Genomic DNA, 19,698 nt, shown 5'->3' with positions numbered 1-19,698 from the left:
CTAGAGACTGAGTGTGAACGAATGTGGCCTTTGTTGTCTTTTCCTAGCGCTACCTCACACACATGAGGGGGAAGGGGGATGTTATTTCATGTGTAGTGAGGTGGTAATGGGAATGAATAAAGGCAGACAGTATGAATTTGTGTACATGTGTATATATGTATATGTCTGTGTGTGTATATATATGTATACGTTGAAATGTATAGGTATGTATATTTGCGTGTGTGGATGTGTATGTACATACATGTGTACGTGGGTGGGTTGGGCCATTCTTTTGTCTATTTCCATGCGTTACTTCACAAACGCGGGAGACAGCGACAAAGCAAAATAAATATAGATAAATATAAATATTTATTACTCTTAACAGTTAGTATCATAAAATAAAATTCTGATATAATTCATTCCAATTAAAGTTTCAATATTTGTTTCTATCAAGATTCAGGAAGCAGGGAAATCAGATAAACAAATAAGAAATAATTCCAGTGAAAAATGTGAAGGGTACTTTGTGAAAAAAAAGAATCACAACATTGTAACACTGAACACAAAAATTAGAACATAAAGAAGAATCATGACACTTGCACAGTAATGATAAAGTAACAGTGAACTGGGGGCATGCAAATATTTGGCTGATTTAAGAAAACATTCCTCTGAGTTGGTGCTGCTTTGTGGGTGAGGCCTGGAACATTTCGAAAGCTCCAGATAGCATGCATTAGGTTCCTTTCACTTTCAATTTTTTTCCAGGACATCATTTGCATAGAATATCCATTGTTATATTGATTTGATTGGTGCTTGTGATTGATTGGTGAGGAATGGGGAATCTGAGGAGTGTCATGGTGACTAGCTGTCTCTTATTTGATATTTTGACAGAGCTTGTGCTTGCCCTAATACAAATCTGGCAGCTGCAACATAATAGCATTTCCCCATACTTTGCTGTAGCATAATGTCAGCAGTGATAAAAAGCAGCAGTAGGGAAAGACGATGGCAGGTATATTTTTAATCATGCTCTCTGTGGTCAGGTCTACAATTCACTGATATGTGTTTGTATTACTGTTATGACTGTTAAATCCTAAACACCTAGGGTGAGGTTAAGTTAGCATTTGTGAATTGTTGTCAAAGCTTACAAGTGCAGGAGCCTATAGAGAAGAGGGAGGTAAGTAGGGCAATAATGAGGCTGAAGGTACAAAAGGCACCAGGAGTGGACTGGATTATGGCTGAAATGCTGAAGTATGGAGGAGAAAGTGTGATAGAGTGGATTTGTCTTATATGTAATTGAGCTTGGAAACAAGGTTGTGCCTGAGGATTGGGTGAAAGCTTTGTTTGTTCCTTATTCAAAGGAAAAGGTGTTAAGGATGTGTGTAGCAATTATAGGAGAATAAATCTGTTGAATATACCAGAAAAAGTATGTAAGAATATTAAATTAACAGTGATAGAAGTGACTGAATGCAGAATAAGTGAAGAGCAAGAGGCCTTTAGGAAAATCAGGGGATGTGTGGACCAGATTTTTGTAAAATGACCGTGGAAAAGTATTTAGCGAAAAGTATGCATCTTTTATGAATGTGGATAAAGCACATGAGAGGGTTGAGTGGGATGTGTTAAGGATATTTGGTATAGGGGTACAACTGTTGGATGGTGTAAAAGCATTTTGTAGAGGAGCAGATGCATGGGTAAGAATGGATGGAGAGCTGAGCGAAGGTTTTGGTATACATGTACGTGTTAGGCAAGGCTGTGTGATGTCACAATGGCTTTTTAATATATTTATGGATGGTGAGATAAGAGAGATGAAAGCAAAACTAGGGAAAAGGGGTGCTGAGATTGAGTGTGGTGGTGAGATGTGCTGGCTAGTGGCAAGCCTGTTTGTGGATGATACTATGTTGTTTGGGGAAAGTGAAGAGTTGCAGAAGGATGTGAGTTTTGTGATGTGTGTAAGCATAGGAATTTGAAGGTAAATGCAAGTAAAAGTAAAGTAATGGTGTTTGAAAGGAAACAGAGTGAAAATGTAGATTTTGTAAATCACATAGAGTGAAAGAAGAAAGTGCTCTAAATTGTGCTGTGGATATGGGGTAGGGGAAGACTGGAAGAAGTGAGGGAGCTATCTTGGGTAAGTGTGGTGATATGGAAGGAGAGATAAGGAAGAGAGCTGTACATGGTAGAAGAGTCATTGGGTTCCATATTAAAATAATGAAGGGTAGAGGTGTAAGAATGGAAGTGAAGAGAGGATTAAGGGACAGCATAGTCCTCCCAACCCTGACCTTTGCAGCCAAAACATGGATGTGAAATGAGGCACTGAGGTCAAGAATCCAGGCTGTGGAAATGAACTATTTGAGAAGATCATGTACTGTGACTAGATGGAATTGAAAAAAAATGAAAGGGTGTATGAGTATGTGGTATGGCAAGGAATGCTGTACTCTGAGGTGGTTTGGGCATGTGGAAAGAATGCAGGACTGGGAGTTTACAAAGAGAAAGTATATAGCACAATTAAAGGGGTTGGTGTGAGTGGAAGACCACCTGTGACACAGGTAGACAGGGTGGAGGAATACTGGAGGGAGAGAAACAGAAGAATGCATGGAATGGTGTGTGCAAGGGAGGCATGTAAGGACAGGGATAAGTGGAGACTCTTGTTGCCATGGCCACCCCTTGATGGGAGTTCTTGGAGGGAATGGGCATCAGGGATATAAATAGATAGGCTTATGTAATTCATTTGGTAAATTCTTTTCCAAGTATGCAAGATTGCAGATTCTAGCAGTTTGCACTAACTGGAAGTGGTCATTAATGAAAAAATATGTGAAAGATTTCACTTTTCTTCTTCGTCTGAATTAAGAAAATGGTATATATAATATACATTCCAGCAGTAGATGAAAAAAAAAGGCTACCTTTTAACTTTTTAAATTAAACTGAAAACTGATACATTTGCTTAGAAAAAATAAAGATAAAGAGATCAAGAGAATAAGACCAAGAAGAGGAGGGTGATTGGTTTCAGGAAAGGTTAGGTCTGTATCAGTGGTGCCTAATGTCTCCTTGGCTGTTTGATTTGTTTCTGGGTGGTGTAATGAGGGAGGTGTATGCAAGGGTCATGGGGAAGTTCAATTGTTGTTTGCTGATGACATGGTGGTGTTTGCAGATTCTAAAAGTTGGTGTCTTCAGAAACACCATATGATGAAAAGTGGAGAAATTTAAGAATACCCTGGACATATACCTACAAAGTGTACCAGACCAGCCAGACTGAGGGGGCTATGTCAGCCTGTGGGTTGCAGCTTCCAGCAGCTTGGTTGACCAGTGACACAACCCAATACCCTGATTGTGGGTAAGGGGGGCGTTAGTTTCAGTTCATCATATATAACAACAAAAGAGTGGATGTGAGTTAATGAAACCATTTCCATGTTTTATCCTGATGCTACCTTGCTAGTGCAAGAAATGGTGAACATGTATGAAAAAAGAGAATGTGATGTAGGAGGTTCTAACTTTCCAGAAATTTCAGAAAGAAAGAATTTTACAGAAACAGTGAGTATTCTTTAAGTAGGCAATAAAGATGTTTTTCTCCATATCACTATTTCTATATCTCCGATGCCCGTTCCCATCTGGAACTCCCTCAGAGGTGTGGCCACAGCAACAGTCTCCATAATTAAAGAACTTCAGTGCTGCTCCTTAACCTTTATTGCCTCACCCTTAACAGGCCACTGGCAGAGGGCAAGTCTAGCTCTGTGTTTTCAGAGGCTTTTACATAATGTTCCTACCAACTACTACCTCCTGTGTCTACTTGACTGATTTTATATATATTAACTGTACATAACAGAATAATCATGTCCTGATGACTTTTTCAGGGTAGTGTCATTTTCACGACCAGTGAGATTCAAAGATGTATATATTGGTCGTTGTGCTGATCTCCCTCCAACTGCCATGCAAGGAATGGAAGGAGACATGAAGGTATAATATGAAATTCGATAGTAGAATTAAGTAAGGTATGAAGAGAGAATTGTAGGTGGAGATTTTGGGTTAAGAGGAAGCTTATGATAGCATTAAAAAGATACTTATTGAAATGTGGTATGGATATAACACAATGCACAGTCGGGCACATATTAAAATGTGGTATGGATGTAATATAAAGTACAGTCCAGCATTGCTTAATTTAACACAATGTTTTGGCCTCCTTCAGCCATTATCAAATTAATTAAAGAACATCTTAGGCTACAAATATTACAGTATAAAGTACAGAACATAGACGAGACATGTTGATACTACACAAAACACTTTGGTCAGTGGTCAAATAGTGTGTGTAGTGTGAGCATGGCTACTATTTTTTTCTGTACTTTATTCTCTAGTATTTGTAGCCTTAGCTGTTCTTAAGTGCACTTGACATTGGATGAAGGAATCCAAAATGTTGTGTTCAACTGAACAATATTATAGATTGAAAATATAGGGGATGTGGTATTCCATTATCTGCAAGAAGAAAAAGGATGATAAAAAAGTTGGAAAAATTATACTAGAAAATAATGAACAGTGAATAGGCTGTCTTGTTCAGTTTAAGGGAGAAGGAGGTAACAGAATTGGAGATGGAAGGATGGAGCAAAAAAACGCTTGAGTGATCGGGGCTTGACATGCAGGAGGGTGAAAGGTCTTTCTTCGCCTGTTGCCTAGCACTACCTTGCTGGCATGGAAAACAGTAATCAAGTGAGCAAGGGAGTAAAGGTTCTGGGAGCGTTGAAGAATGTGTGGAAGGTGAGAACATTATCTCGGAGAGCAAAAATGGGTATGTTTGAAGGAACAGTGGTTCCAACAATGTTATATGGTTGCTAGGCATGGGCTATAGATAGGGTTGTGCGTAGGAGGGTGGATGTGTTGGAAATGAAATATTCGAGGACAGTATGTGGTGTGAGGTTGTTTGACCGCTTGAATAATGAAAGGATAAGAGAGATGTGTCATAATAAAATGAGTGTGTTTGAGACAGAAGAGAGTGTATTGAAATGGTTTGGTCTCATGGAGAGAATGATTGAGGAAAGATCGACAAAGAGGATATATGTGTCAGAGGTGGAGGGAACGTGAAGTGGGAGACCAAATTGGAGATGGAAGGATGGAGTGAAAAAGATTTTGAGCGATCGGGGCCTAAACATACATGAAAGGCATGCAAGGAATAGAGTGAATTGGAACGATGTGGTATACCAGGGTCGATGTGCTGTCAATGGATTGAACCAGGGCATGTGAAGCGTCTGGGGTAAACCATGGAAAGTTCTGTGGGGCCTGGATGTGAATAGGGGAGAAAGAATACTTCCCACGTATTCCCTGCGTGTCGTAGAAGGCGACTAAAAGGGGAGGGAGCGGGGGGCTGGAAATCCTCCCCTCTTTTTTTTTTTTTTTTTTTTTTTTTTTTTTTTTTTCCAAAAGGAGGAACAGAGAAGGGGGCCAGGTGAGGATATTCCCTCATAGGCCCAGTCCTCTGTTCTTAATGCTACCTTGCTAATGCGGGAAATGGCGAATAGTTTGAAAGAAAGAAAAAAGATATATATATAGGAAAGGATCACAATTTTGCGCGATCAAGATATTCCTCCGAGTCCATGGGGAAAATGAAACACGATTAGTTCCCAGTGCACTTTCGTGTAATAATCACATCATCGGGGGAGAGACAAGAGAGAAATGCAAGTCATTTGATATACATGGAAGAGACGAAGCCAGGACACCATTTGGTAAACATGCGATTGTCCAAGACATACAATGAGCGTTCATAAACTCATCATTTTACAAATTTTATCAACAATAAAGTTATCTAATTTGTATAGACCATAACTGATGTTAAGATTATAATTCTTTGTGTATTTAATGATAGAAGATTCAATGATATATCTCGTGGTAATAGTTAGAGTTGATAACTGAGATGGCATTACCTCATTCAATACAATGATCATAGTTTTTAATGTGATTAAACAAGGCATTTGATCCTTGTTCCGTTCTCATACCATTTTTATGTTGCTTAAGTCTAACAGAAAGATCCTTACCAGTCAGCCCAACATAAAAATTATCACTATTTCCACATCGCACTTTATACATGCATCCAAGAGAATTCTCTGGTGAATTCCTGATTTGAGATATTCTTTATAGTATTATTGTTGCTAAAGGCAGCATTTACATTAAAGGATTAAAGCAGCATGGGAAGTAAAGTGAAATTATTATTAAAAGGGTGAACTAAAAGATTCTTGGTGTCAATGGGAGGTTTGGGCTCAACTCTATTAAATGATTTCTTTGCTAACTTAAGGGATTTATCAATGAAAGATCTAGGGTACTTTAACTTAGATCCAATAGAATATATCTTCCCAAAGTCATCATCAATAAACTCTGGACTGCAAATACATAATGCCCTAAGGAACATAGATTGAAATGATAATTTAACTCTGTCATGTTGAGATGAGTAATAATGGATATATGAGCATACATTGGAAGGGTTTCTGTATATGCTAAACTTAAACTTGTTTCCTTGCCTATGGATCATGCAATCTAAAAATGGTAACATACCATTATTTTCATTGTCTACAGTAAATTTGATGGAAGGTACTAGATTGTTAAGTAAGGGGAGAAATGTTTGCATATTTTCATGTGTTGGCCAAACACAAAGAACATGAAAGGCTTGCAAGGAATGGAGTGAATTGGAACGATGTGGTATACCAGGGTCAACGTGCTGTCAGTGGACTGAACCAGGGCATGTGAAGCATCTGGTTTAAACCATAGAAAGGTCTGTGGGGCCTAGATGTGGATAGGGAGCTGTGGTTCAGGTGCATTACACATGACAGCTAGAGACTGGGTGTGAACATTCACCCCTCCTCCGTACAACCCTATCTATAGCCCATGCCTCATAACCGTATAATATGATAAATTGATAGCTAAATATTTTATATTTGTGTGTGTGTAGCATAAATGAGAAGTCATCGTTACTGCATTCAATTGCCTCTGCTAAAAAAAAAAAATCCCCAAGCACTTCCATGATTGTATTTTTCTAAACATGAAAAAAATTAAAGATTTACTTCCTGATTTTGTGGTCATCAATTTCCTTTTTTTCTTTTCAGGAAATAGACTCCTGTCAGCCCCCAACACAACATACAGTGGAATACAAGGCACTTAAATTTGGAGATCAGCTAGATTCATATGTGATGGTGCCCTTAAACCCCAAGACACTCAATAAGAACTTCAATGTCTCCTTTGAATTTCGTACATATTATCCAGATGGCTTGTTTTTCATTGCCTCCGTGAGTTTTTATATTTGATTATCTGCTTGTTTATGTATGACGTGTCTTTATAATGCACAGAAAGAGATTGCCAGTTAAGCATCATGATCTGTGCATATTTTCCCCTCTTCACACATGCATACCCCATTTAGTTTTGCATATTCATTGTTTCCCAGTGTTGCAGTTCTTCTCAGATGCACTTTTCTGGTTATTTTTCCCCTTACCTGTTCTCAACGTATCCTATTTTTCCATATTTTACAGTCATATACTACTTGATACTTTGTTCATACTGATGTTCATACTGATATCCCAGTCATTTCTCTTAGTGTCATCTTACCTTTTTAGTAATTTTTTTTTCAATTGGTTTTACTTTCTTTTTTTTCTACACACTCTTATTTGATGAATCTTATCTTTATTTGGTGAATGCCATTTTTTTTTTTTTTTTACACTCTTATTTGATATCTTTATTTGGTGAATGCCATGTTCATTTTTTCCACTTTTTTCTTTCCATCATTTAGCACCCCAACCTTGGTCTTGAATTGACCTTTATAGGGTAGGTCAAAGGCCAGGTGGTGTCAAGGGTGTAATGATGATACATTTCTTAAAGGTGAAGTGAATTTAGGTTTGTCAAGGCTGTAGTTAAGATGGTGCATTTGGCAGTGTCTTCCTCTGTAGCAAGCATGATGGTGAATGATATTTCCTGGGACATATATTGCATTTCCCTGTGGATGCTTAGATTTCTGGTTTCTTTCAGTACTCCATAAAACTGTAGCAGATTTTCTGTTCCATCTCTGATATCTTAACTCCCCATTCCATCATCTTTGCCTACCATAATTTCCAGACACTTATTAATCTCTTAAAGAATTGCTATCTTTCAGCTTTATATCATGTTCTTGACAGATCTTTAATATGACATGTTATAGGACTAGAAATGTGAATGAAAACCATTGTGACAATAAAAGTACTGAGGCTGAGGAATGAAAGAATACTAAAGATAAATAGACTTGTAAGAGAAATTGATGAAAAGTTGAGGAAGTTACTGAATCAGTACAGGGTAAGTGTTGAGGTTGTGTGGTGGCAGTAAAAAAGGCCATTCATTAATAGAATTGTCACTGAGACCTGCAGCAGGACTTAGATGTAGCACAGCATCTATTTGTGATTAACCACACAAGATAAAATGGTAAACTTACCTGATAGTATTGTATAAAAAACTTTTTTTTTATGTTAGCTGAAATGGTACAGACAGCTGTGGCCCTAATGAAGGCTATCCCAGTAACACTAATTTTTTTTTTTTTTTTTTTTTTTAACACTTAATCACCATGTCCCATGTCAACGAGGTAGCACAAGGACATCTAGTGGTAGCATGACGCGGGAGAAGGCAACAAAGTATAATAAATAAATAATATATAATCATTATACTTATTTTTTATACTTTGTTGCTGTCTCCCACGTTAGTGAAGTAGCTCAAGGAAACAAATGAAAGAATGGCCCAACCCATCCACATACACGCCCACACATGCACATACCTATACTTTTCAATGTATACATACATATACATATATACGCATGTACATATTCATACTTGCTGGCTTTATTCATTCCCGTCACCACCCCGCCACACATGAAATAGCATCCCCCCTCCCCCCGCAAGGTAGTGCTAGGAAAAGACAAAAGGCCACATTCGTTCACACTCAGTCCTTAGCTTTCATGTGTAATGCACCAAAACCACAGCTCCCTTTCCATGTCCAGGCCCCACAAAACTTTCCATGGTTTACCCTAGACACTTAAAGTTTCCTTGAATAAATACTTTTGAAGCATGTTCTTAGATATGAGGAGAGGTGGTTGATGGGTTCAAAGATAACACTTAAATTGAGATCATATTGACCAGTTGTGAGGTAATTTATGTTTTCTCATAGGTTATTGGTGTATGAAGCCTGTTTGTGGAAAGGAGGCTCTGGTTTCAGTGCATTATACTTGACATCTAGAGTGTGGATGTAATCGAATGAGGCCATTCTTCATCTGTTCCTGGTGCTAACTTACTGACATGGGAAGTGGCACATATGTCTGAAAAAATATCGAGACAGCACCAGAACTAACTACTTTCAGGATGCTGCCAATGAGACTTAAGGTATTAATGAATATTTTGATTCTCTTAGAACACAAGGAAGAAGCGAACACAGACAATATCAGCCCAGCTACGAAATGGCAGAGTGATAGTCTCTTTAAAGAAGCATAGCAAAAAAACCTCAAAAGGCACTGAAGCAGTTTCCAATCCAGGCCTTAATAATGGTCAATGGAGAAAGGTAAGCCATAGTTTCTCTGGAGAAAATTTTTTTTAACAATTGGTGGTACAACATAAAAGATCCGGAATGCTTGCTGTATTATTTTTTTCTGAATTTTTATGTGTATTTGAAAAATGCATTTATTTCTAACTGCTGTTCTTAGAGTAAGTTTGGGTATGTTACACTGATAAGATAGTATGCTTCTCATGTGCTGTTTTTATGCTTAGTATATGCTCATCACAGAACTTGCAAACTTGACAGGTATAATGAAAATAATGCAACTATTCCCACTCTTTCACATTTAGAAGGATAGGTAATCTTAACAAAATTTTCCAGGTTTCTGAAGTTACTGGAATTATGATGTCTGGATTTTTTGTTGTACCTTCAGTATGTTCCCCTCATATGCACAAATAATTTTGTCTTTGATTTTCCAGCTCATTCCTCTAGTGTGCCTCAAATATTTTACCATATTTAATATTATTCAGTTTTCTGGGATGCATCCACTTTTCTTTGTATTAGAGCCACCTTAGTATTCTCCTTTTAACTGCAGTAATTGTACCACTTTTAAATCCCAAAATTCTTCAGTCCATAGTTTCAGCATTATGACCATACAGTCAGTTTTCTTATGGGCAGCTTTATTTTCATAATGCTGAAGCCTATAATTTTAACATACTGATCTCTTGAACTCAAAAAGGATTCAAAAGATAAGAGCAAATACAAGAATTTCAGTCAATAGGAATGTTCAACATAGCTCATCATACATGGCTGGATAGGTTTGCTACCATTTTAACACCCTTGAAGCAGGTCATGGACAATGGGAGGTTGAAGGTATTTTTCTGTTCTTTTGCCTCTTAACATCTCTGAAATCAATCTTTTTCATCACACTTTCTTGTTTGAAATATATTCCATCACAAACACAGCAGGGTCTTCTTTCCCAAGTAGACCTTGTTTGAGCATCAGGATTTCTTTATGAAAGGAGTATATAACTGCAATCTTTCTGTTAGGTTTCATCCTCTGTAATATCATCTTGTGAAGTTTCTCATTAAATTAAAATTGTAGCCCTTTAAATCTTCATTTCTTGATGTGTTGCTTCTTGTGCCTTAGAGAAATTAGTGACATTTGGACTTTATTTAGACAGACTCTGAAGCAGATTAATAGGAATATTTACTGAACCAGTTTTAAGGGCTGTAAATGAAATGATAAGCAGATTCTCCTCAAAATCTCATTTGAAACTGTTCTCAATTAGAAATATTTATTTTACCAGTGTTAAGAGTTGAGAATGAAATAATAGGTTGATTCTTTACAAAATCTCACTTAAAATTGTTCTTAAATATAAGTACTTATGGTACCAGTGTTAAGGGTTGTGATTGAAATAAAAAGTAAGATTCTTTACAAAATCTAATCTAAAACTATTGTTGCATTAATACATATGATGTTCAGTTGGATGCTTTTCTGAAGTTTAATAGCATATCCTTTATGTTGAGGTACCTCGTTTGAATGTATGCTGTATCATACTCTCTTAATGCTAAGGTTAGGGAAGAACTTGGCTTCTTTATATGTATTCTGGATTGGAAATGTCTTTATTCATACTTAATATTGTATTGAGTTCAAGATCTCTGATTTATTAAGAGAAAACTTATGCTGTAACAGGAATTAGCTAGTGCTTTTTTTTTGCAGGTCATGATAGAAAAGGTACGGAAGCGTCTCCGTCTTTTTGTAGACAATCAACTGGTGAAGAAAGTGAAAGCTCCTCGTAAGCTTAATGTTGGAAGGGAGCTATTCCTGGGAAGTCTTCCATCTAATGTTGCCAGGCCAAATAATATACAAGTAAGGCAACTTTTGAGATTGATGTTTTTGGTAAAATTTGACCTTTATATTCATGTGAACTATTTCTTAAATTACGGCTTCACATGTCTTGGTTTATTGCATTGATGGCATGTTTTCCCCTTTCCTGTGTATACCACATTGTTCAATTAATTCTGTTCCATGGATGCTTCTCATCCTTCTGAATTTTCAGGCACTAATACCCCAAAGCCTCTTTCACTTCATTATTCCAACTTCATCTCACTTCCTTTTGTGCCCTTCATTCACTGCTAGAACATGAGGATCTTACTGGTCAGTCTTCCCTCTCCATATGCATGGACCACTCCATGACATTTTAGTCAGTTCTCTCAATCAGACTGCACTCACTGCCACATCTCTCACTTTGTCATTCTTTATATGATTTACCAGCATCACAACATTTCTTGTCCTCAAGAATATAATTTCATACACACTCGTGTACTATTCTTTCATTGTGGGAAAATCTAACAAATTTAATAGCTCTTCATTTACATTTATAACTACAAATCTCTTGAAAGAGTACATGTTTCTCTTAAATTTTCTTTCTTATCTAAAAAATTCTTAGTTTATGTAAAGGGATGATTTATTTTGTGCATACATAAAAGTCCATGGGCTGTGTAATAATATTTGCATTAGAAACTGCAGAAGCTGGTGACTGAGTTTGGTAAAGTGTGTGAAAGAGGAAAGTTAAGAGTAAATGTGAATAAGAGCAAGGTTATTAGTATTAGGTACAGTAGGGTTGAGGGTCAAGTCAATTTGGAGGTAAGTTTGAATGGAGAAAAACTGGAGGAAGTAAAGTGTTTTAGATATGTGGGAGTGGATCTGGCAGCAGATGGAACCATGGAAGTGGAAGTGAATCATAGGGTGGGGGAGGGGGCTAAAATCCTGGGAGCCTTGAAGAATGTGTGGAATTCGAGAACATTATCTCGGAAAGCAAAAATGGGTATGTTTGAAGGAATAGTGGTTCCAACAATGTTGTATGGTTGTGAGGCGCGGGCTATGGATAGAGTTGTGCGCAGGAGGGTGGATGTGCTGGAAATGAGATGTTTGAGGACAATGTGTGGTGTGAGGTGGTTTGATCGAGTAAGTAACGTAAGGGTAAGAGAGATGTGTGGAAATAAAAAGAGCGTGGTTGAGAGAGCAGAAGAGGGTGTTTTGAAATGGTTTGGGCACATGGAGAGAATGAGTGAGGAAAGATTGACCAAGAGGATATATGTGTCGGAGGTGGAGGGAACGAGAAGTGGGAGACCAAATAGGAGATGGAAAGATGGAGTGAAAAAGATTTTGTGTGATCGGGGTCTGAACATGCAGGAGGGTGAAAGGAGGGCAAGGAATAGAGTGAATTGGATCGATGTGGTATACCGGGGTTGACGTGCTGTCAGTGGATTGAATCAGGGCATGTGAAGCGTCTGGGGTAAACCATGGAGAGCTGTGTAGGTATGTATATTTGCGTGTGTGGACGTGTATGTATATACATGTGTATGGGGGTGGGTTGGGCCATTTGCTTTCGTCTGTTTCCTTGCGCTACCTCGCAAACGCGGGAGACAGCGACGAAGCAAAAAAAAAAAAAAAAAAAAAAAAATATTTGCGTGTGTGGACGTGTGTGTATATACATGTGTATGGGGGTGGGTTGGGCCATTTCTTTCATCTGTTTCTTTGCACTACCTCGCAAACGCGGGAGACAGCGAAAAAAAGAAAAAAAAAAAAAACTCCCTATTTATCTTATTGTTATGACTATATATTAATACATGTTCAAAGTGCTAACATAAAACTTGGTGAGAACAGAAAAACTTGATATGATTGAAATTAATACAATATGCTGTTAAGGTTGACCCCCCATGTGTGAGAATAGGATAGCTAATCACTGCAAGGGTCTTGAATGTGTGATTAGTGTAGCTGTGGAATGGTTACCAGGGTTTTGAGTTGCTAAGATCAAACAATATCAGCTGTAACAGTAAGTACCTCATTAGAAATAATGGACTATCATATTCAGTAGGCATGTTTAGGAATTCGAATTGTAGATGTTCAGTTAACATAACATTGTTTTCCTTAGTATTTAATGTTTTTTTCATAAAGGCAATAATATTAATGTAATTTGAATGAACTAGAGTGAACCAGCTTTCAAGTTAAGGAGTTATTTGCAGAGTAGGCACTACATCTGTAAACTTCTGTTTTACTCTTGAAATGGAACAGCAGTTCAAAAAGGTATTAGTACTCACATTGCCTCTATAATTCTTAAAACAATCTTGTGCAACCATATAATAGTCCAGTTTACTGGAATTTTTAGCTCACACTTAGATTAACTCTTAATACTCAGTGATAATGTTAACTGAAGTTTAGGCTACCTGTTGGTGGTCCACGCTATCCATCTATTTCGTTGATGCCCACACCCTTTGGTAACTCCCTCAAGGGGGTCACTGTAGCAAAAGTCTCCATAACTGGTGAACTCCAGTGCTGCTTCTTAGCCTTTAGTGCCTCATCCTTACCAGGCCACTGACAGGGCAACTCTTGCATAGTTTCTTCAGAGGCTCCAACCTAATTATCCTCCCAACTACTTCTACCTAAAGTGTCTACCTAATGTTCCAGGGTGGGCCATGCTACTGGAGAATTCCGAGTTACTAGATTTTCTGGGACTCCACTCATTTATACAAGTTCTCTGTAAGGTTATTATACATTTAGTGAAAGGGTCAGATGAAGCAAAAACTCGGAAGAGGTGAAATGAGGTGTAAAGAAAGTTAAAGGATGGATAAATTATCTGTAGAAGGAAAATAAATTAATGCACCCCAGTAGCTTAGTTATAATGAGACAGAAAGACCAGCAATAATGGTACAGTTAGTGTAAGTGTAATAGTGAAATGATATATAGGAATTAGGGAAAAATTAACCTTAATCAAGATCTTGCAGTTTTTTCCAGTAAACCTTTCCATGATTTACCCCAGATGCTTCATATGCCCTGGTTCAGTCCACTGACAACACGTCAACCCTGGTGTACCACATCATTCCAATTCATTCTATTCCTTGCACGCTTCTCACCCTCCTGTATGTTCAGGCCCTGATCGCTAAAAATCTTTTTCACTCCATCCTTCCACCTCCAATTTGGTCCCCTGCCTCTCCTTGTTCCCTCCACCTCTGACATATATATCCTCTTTGTCAACCTTTCCTCACTCATCCTCTCCATATGTTCAAATCATTTCAACCACTATTTTTATAACCACACATCTCACTTACCCTTTCATTACTTATTTGATCAAACCACCTCACACCACATATTGTCCTCAAACTTTTCATTTCTAACTTATCCACCCTCCTCCGCACAACCGTATCTATCGCCCATGCCTTGCAACCATGTAATATTGTTGGAACTACTATTCCTTTGAACATACCCATAATAATAATACTATCCCTGGGGATAAGGGAGGAAGAGTACTTCCCACGTATTCACTGTGTGTTGTAGGTGACTAATAGGGGTGGGAGTTGGGGGCTGGAAATCCTCCTGTCCACTTTTTACTTTTCCAAAAGAAGGAACAGAGAAGGGGGCCAAATGAGGATTTTTTTTCCTCTTAAGGCTCAGTCCTCTCTGTTCAGAGTTTTCAGATGCTGTACTGGGTAGGAACCATGTGGTGATAGCGAGGGGGAGCGGAAAGTTCATGATGCCTCCTGGTGAGAACTTGAAAGAGCATTAGAAGATGAGATCTAGGAAAGACACTATGTGACAAGTGACAGCATTGGATGGGTGGGTGATACAGTGAAGGAGAAAGGTATAGATAGGTATGTGTCCTGACAGTGGGGAGATTTTATGCATCACCAGGCAATGAGTGTTGCAAATACACACTTTAGGCATAAAGATGTTTATAGATATACATAGTTCAGACAACAGAATTATATACTAACATTTTCATTGCTCTGATTAATTTTCAGATAACAGAGTTATATACTGACATCATTAGGCAATGAGTGTTGCAAATGCACATTTTAAGCTTAAAGATGTTTATGGATATATATAGTTCAGACAGCAGTTATATACTAACATTTTCAATGCTCAAGCTAATCTTCTTCGTGTTGCAGGAAACAGAAACATTACGGGGCTGTTTAAGAAACCTAAAAATTAATGCAGAAGAATTTGAAATACCCAACAATAGGAGACGAGATCGCATAGTTGGTGTTGGCCAGTGCTTTGCCAGCGTACAACCTGGTTCATATTTTCCAGGCGATGCTTATGCTATTTATAGTAAGAATTAGTTTTTGTTTTTGTAGTCTCACATGTGTTTGCTACACTTAGAATTTAGGTTTACATGTAATTAGTTCATGTCTGTCTGTTAGAATTTAGGTTTACATGTAATTAGTTCATGTCTGTCTGTATATTATCATTGACCAGTATGTTACTTATATTCAGTGAAAGATTTACCAAATCATCCACAGATACTTAGATGTCTTGGACTTAACAAGTTATGGTAGTCCTTTCTTTCACTAGATAAGTTTACAACCATAATGTCTTATGTATGTGTCCTTACAGGGTATGGGCATGATGCTCACAACTAAAGCGTGATTTATTAACATCCACTTTAGAATAAATTTGATAGTTCTATTCTGGGATTTGTTTGTACTTCAAAGTTTTCAGTTATTCTCTGCATATGTACCATAGATACATCATTCTGGCCAGAAGGTCTCTAACTTTAGCCTTTTTTGTTACAATACTTCCGGTATTTTCAGAGGTAAAAAATGTTCTTATTCATTTTCATTTCTCTTTAGGTGATGATTTTAATGTTGGTTCACTACTTGAGTTACGACTGGAATTCCGGACTTGGGAACTAAATGGTATAATTCTCAGTATTGCTGATCCTCGTGGAACATCACTTTCCCTTGAATTAATGAATGGAGCTGTAAGTAATTTAGTTATCCTTAATTATTGTCCACATTAATCATTTTTTTTAATTAAGCAATTTTAGATTGTTAAATACACATTTTTAAATTATTTTTTTCAGCGATAGTCTTTTTGCCATCTAACTACAATTTTCATACTTGATCACTGTACCCTGCTTTGGCAAGGTAGTACTAGGAACATGAAAAAAAAGGCAGCATTTGCTCACATCCATTCTGTATAGTCATGTGTAATGCTCTAGAACCACAGCTCCACAACCAGGTCTCATAGACCTTTCCTAGGTCTCCCCCAAAGCTGCTTCACATGCCCTGGTTCAGTCCATTGACAGCACATCAACCCCATGCATACCTTTCACACTCCTGCATGTTCAGGCCCCAGTCACTTAGGAATCTTTTTCACTTTGTCCTTCCATATGCAATTTGGTCTCCCTTTTCATCATGTTCCTCCCACTTCTGACATACATCCTTTTGTCAACCTCTCCCTACTTATTCTCTCATGCTAGTTTTATGTGAATTAATTTTGGGTAGTCACTGCGCAGTGTAGTAACTGATGGCTGCTAAACATCACATACTGATGTAATACCACATTATTAACTTTTTTTAAATACTTGATCACCATCTCCCATGTTAGCAACATAACCCCAGAAAACAGATGAAGAAGGGCACTTGATCACCATCTCCCACATAAGCAACATAGCCCCAGTGCATAAAGGGTCTTTCTCATCCCTAAATGATCGGCGAAGCTTGAGTCATGTGCAAGCTTCAAAATCTTCCTTCTGTAGAGATGTGGCACCATAAAAGAATACCAAATATATAGAATAAAAGTAGTAGGTATAATTCTTAATTAGGTGACAAATGAAAATAAAGTTCTATAAAAGTGTCATCATCACTGCTGTGTTCAAAATGCACTTTTAACTCACCCCAGACTATTTCCACAGGTTGTATTGAGTGTAGACATGGGTGTAGGCCACTCCTTCAGCGCTCGGGTGGGACTCCGAAACAAGTTTAGTTTCTGTGACAATATGTGGCACACTGTTAAAGCCAGCTACATAAAAGATTCTCTTTCCCTGAGAGTTGACAATTATCGGGAAGCCTATGGTTTTAATGGCTCCAGTAATGACAAAACAACAATCACAGGTGCTCCATTATACATTGGTGGTTTGCCAGGTAAGTTTCACGAACTTTCTCTTAAGTAAATTGAATTTGATATATAATATAAAATTCTCATTTACAAAATAAAGGACATGAATTAGTTTTCAGATTATCTTCCCATAAAATCTTTATTTGTGCACTGAGGCCTTTTTTTCTTTTTTTTTTAAGTTGAAAGGGCACTACCTTTCCTCACTGGAATGTGTTTCTTGAAAGCATTTCTGAGCCTCTTTAATCCAGCCACCTAAAGAATGCTGGATTATTACACTTTTCAGTGAGGAAAGGCAGTTAACTTATTGTCAAGCTCCTTAATTGCAAAGAAAATGCACTATGATCTACCCACAGTTATGTTTTCCCTTTACACCTTATGAATAATGTAAATTTCTTGCGATGTTGCACAAGGAAAATTTTCCTATATGAAAATTATATATTGTCCATTTCCTTTGTAGTGCATAATAAAAGCTGGTATATGAGAGGGTAAGTATTATATTCTTGGTCCTTTATGAGAGGGTAAGTATTATATTCTTGGTTTTTTATCATAGGGTTTGGTTATAATAAAAACATAAGGGGTAACATACTAGAGGGTAAATTTATATGCATGGGTAAAATCAGAGAAAACATTAAATTTAGATAACATTTGGCAATTTATCATAGAAAATGTAGAATAAAAGAAAACGTTCTATATTTAGGGGTAACTTTTGTATTCTTGGCAATTTATCATAGAAAACGTAGAATCAAAGAAAACGTATTTAGGGGTAACTATTATATTCTTGGTAATCTATCATAGAAAATGGGAAATCAAAGAAAACGGTTTTGTATTAAGGGGTAACTATTATATTGACAATTTATCATAGAAAATGGGAAATCAAAGAAAACGGTTTTATATAGGGGTAACTATTATATTCTTGGTAATCTATCATAGAAAATGGGAAATCAAAGAAAACGGTTTTGTATTAAGGGGTAACTATTATATTCTTGACAATTTATCATAGAAAATGGGAAATCAAAGAAAACGGTTTTATATTTAGGGGTAACTATTATATTCTTGGTAGTTTATCATAGAAAACGGGAAGAATCAAAGAAAACGGTTTTATATTTAGGGGTAACTATTATATTCTTGATAATTTATCATAGAAAATGGGAAATCAAAGAAAACGGTTTTTAAGGGGTAACTATTATATTCTTGGTAGTTTATCATAGAAAACGGGAAGCATCAAAGAAAACTTTTCTATTTAGGGGTAACATATTCTTGGTAGTTTATCATAGAAAACGGGAAGAATCAAAGAAAACGGTTTTATATTTAGGGGTAACTATTATATTAATTTATAGAAAATGGGAAATCAAAAACGTTTTATTAAGGGGTATCTATTATATTCTTAGCAATTTATCATAGAAAATGGGAAATCAAAGAAAACGGTTTTATATTAAGGGGTAACTATTATATCTTGGTAGTTTATCATAGAAAACGGGAAGAATCAAAGAAAACGGTTTTATATTTAGGGGTAACCATTATATTCTTGGTAGTTTATCATAGAAAACGGGAAGAATCAAAGAAAACGGTTTTACATTGAGGGGTAACTATTATATTGGTAATTTATCATAGAAAATGGGAAATCAAAGAAAACGTTTTTATATTTAGGGGTAACTATTATATTCTTGGCAATTTATCATAGAAAACGGGAAGAATCAAAGAAAACGTTTTTATATTTAGGGGTAACTATTATATTCTTAGCAATTTATCAAAGAAAATGGGAAATCAAAGAAAACGTTTTTATATTGAAGGGTAACTATTATATATTCTTGGCAATTTATCATAGAAAATCCAAAGCTATATTGAGGGGTAACTATTATATTCTCGGCAATTTATCATAGAAAATGGGTTTTAATATTTAGGGTTATTATATCAGCAGTCAGAAAACGCTTATTTTAAAGGGTAACTTTTCTTTTTTCCAATTTTCATAAATGGGTAGAATCAAAAATAAATGTTTTCTTTGATTCTACCCATTTTTTATGAAAAAACTATGAAGGGTTACCCCTTAATCTTTCATTCTACCCATTTTCTATGATAAAGGGGGTCAGGGACATGTTTATCATAGAAAGTGGGCAAAACGAGGGGAATATTATAGGAAATTAAAGAAAACTGCCACCAAATGGGGTACTATCTTATTCTTATCTGAAATAGAACGTGCCGTAAAAGGGGATAACTATAATGTGTGTGTGTGTCTTCACCCCTACTCAAAGAACAAGCAAAATGAACTGGAAAATGCAAAGTGAGCTCTATTAAAAGTAAACGCAAAATGGGGTGACATGTTCTTGTCCTCAGAAAATTAGCAAAATTACCAGGAA

At 36.8% G+C, this 19,698-nt stretch overlaps 1 protein-coding gene across 3 annotated transcripts in view; it reads left to right on the top strand.

The window, feature by feature from the left end:
* Positions 1 to 19,698, top strand: part of LOC139764368 (laminin subunit alpha-1-like) — a 142,962-nt gene that overhangs the window by 112,919 nt on the left and 10,345 nt on the right. For all 3 annotated transcript variants that reach the window (XM_071690905.1, XM_071690904.1, XM_071690903.1), the window contains 7 exons: positions 3,816 to 3,918; positions 7,044 to 7,223; positions 9,359 to 9,505; positions 11,162 to 11,311; positions 15,391 to 15,553; positions 16,075 to 16,205; positions 17,142 to 17,370. In XM_071690905.1, coding sequence (XP_071547006.1) covers positions 3,816 to 3,918; positions 7,044 to 7,223; positions 9,359 to 9,505; positions 11,162 to 11,311; positions 15,391 to 15,553; positions 16,075 to 16,205; positions 17,142 to 17,370 — 1,103 coding nt within the window. The remainder of the gene's footprint in view (positions 1 to 3,815; positions 3,919 to 7,043; positions 7,224 to 9,358; positions 9,506 to 11,161; positions 11,312 to 15,390; positions 15,554 to 16,074; positions 16,206 to 17,141; positions 17,371 to 19,698) is intronic.

This window comes from Panulirus ornatus, chromosome 49, assembly GCF_036320965.1.
Source record: "Panulirus ornatus isolate Po-2019 chromosome 49, ASM3632096v1, whole genome shotgun sequence".
Lineage (NCBI taxonomy): Eukaryota > Metazoa > Arthropoda > Malacostraca > Decapoda > Palinuridae > Panulirus > Panulirus ornatus.
Note: the sequence above shows the minus strand (reverse complement) of the source record. Positions and strands in the feature narration are given on the sequence as shown.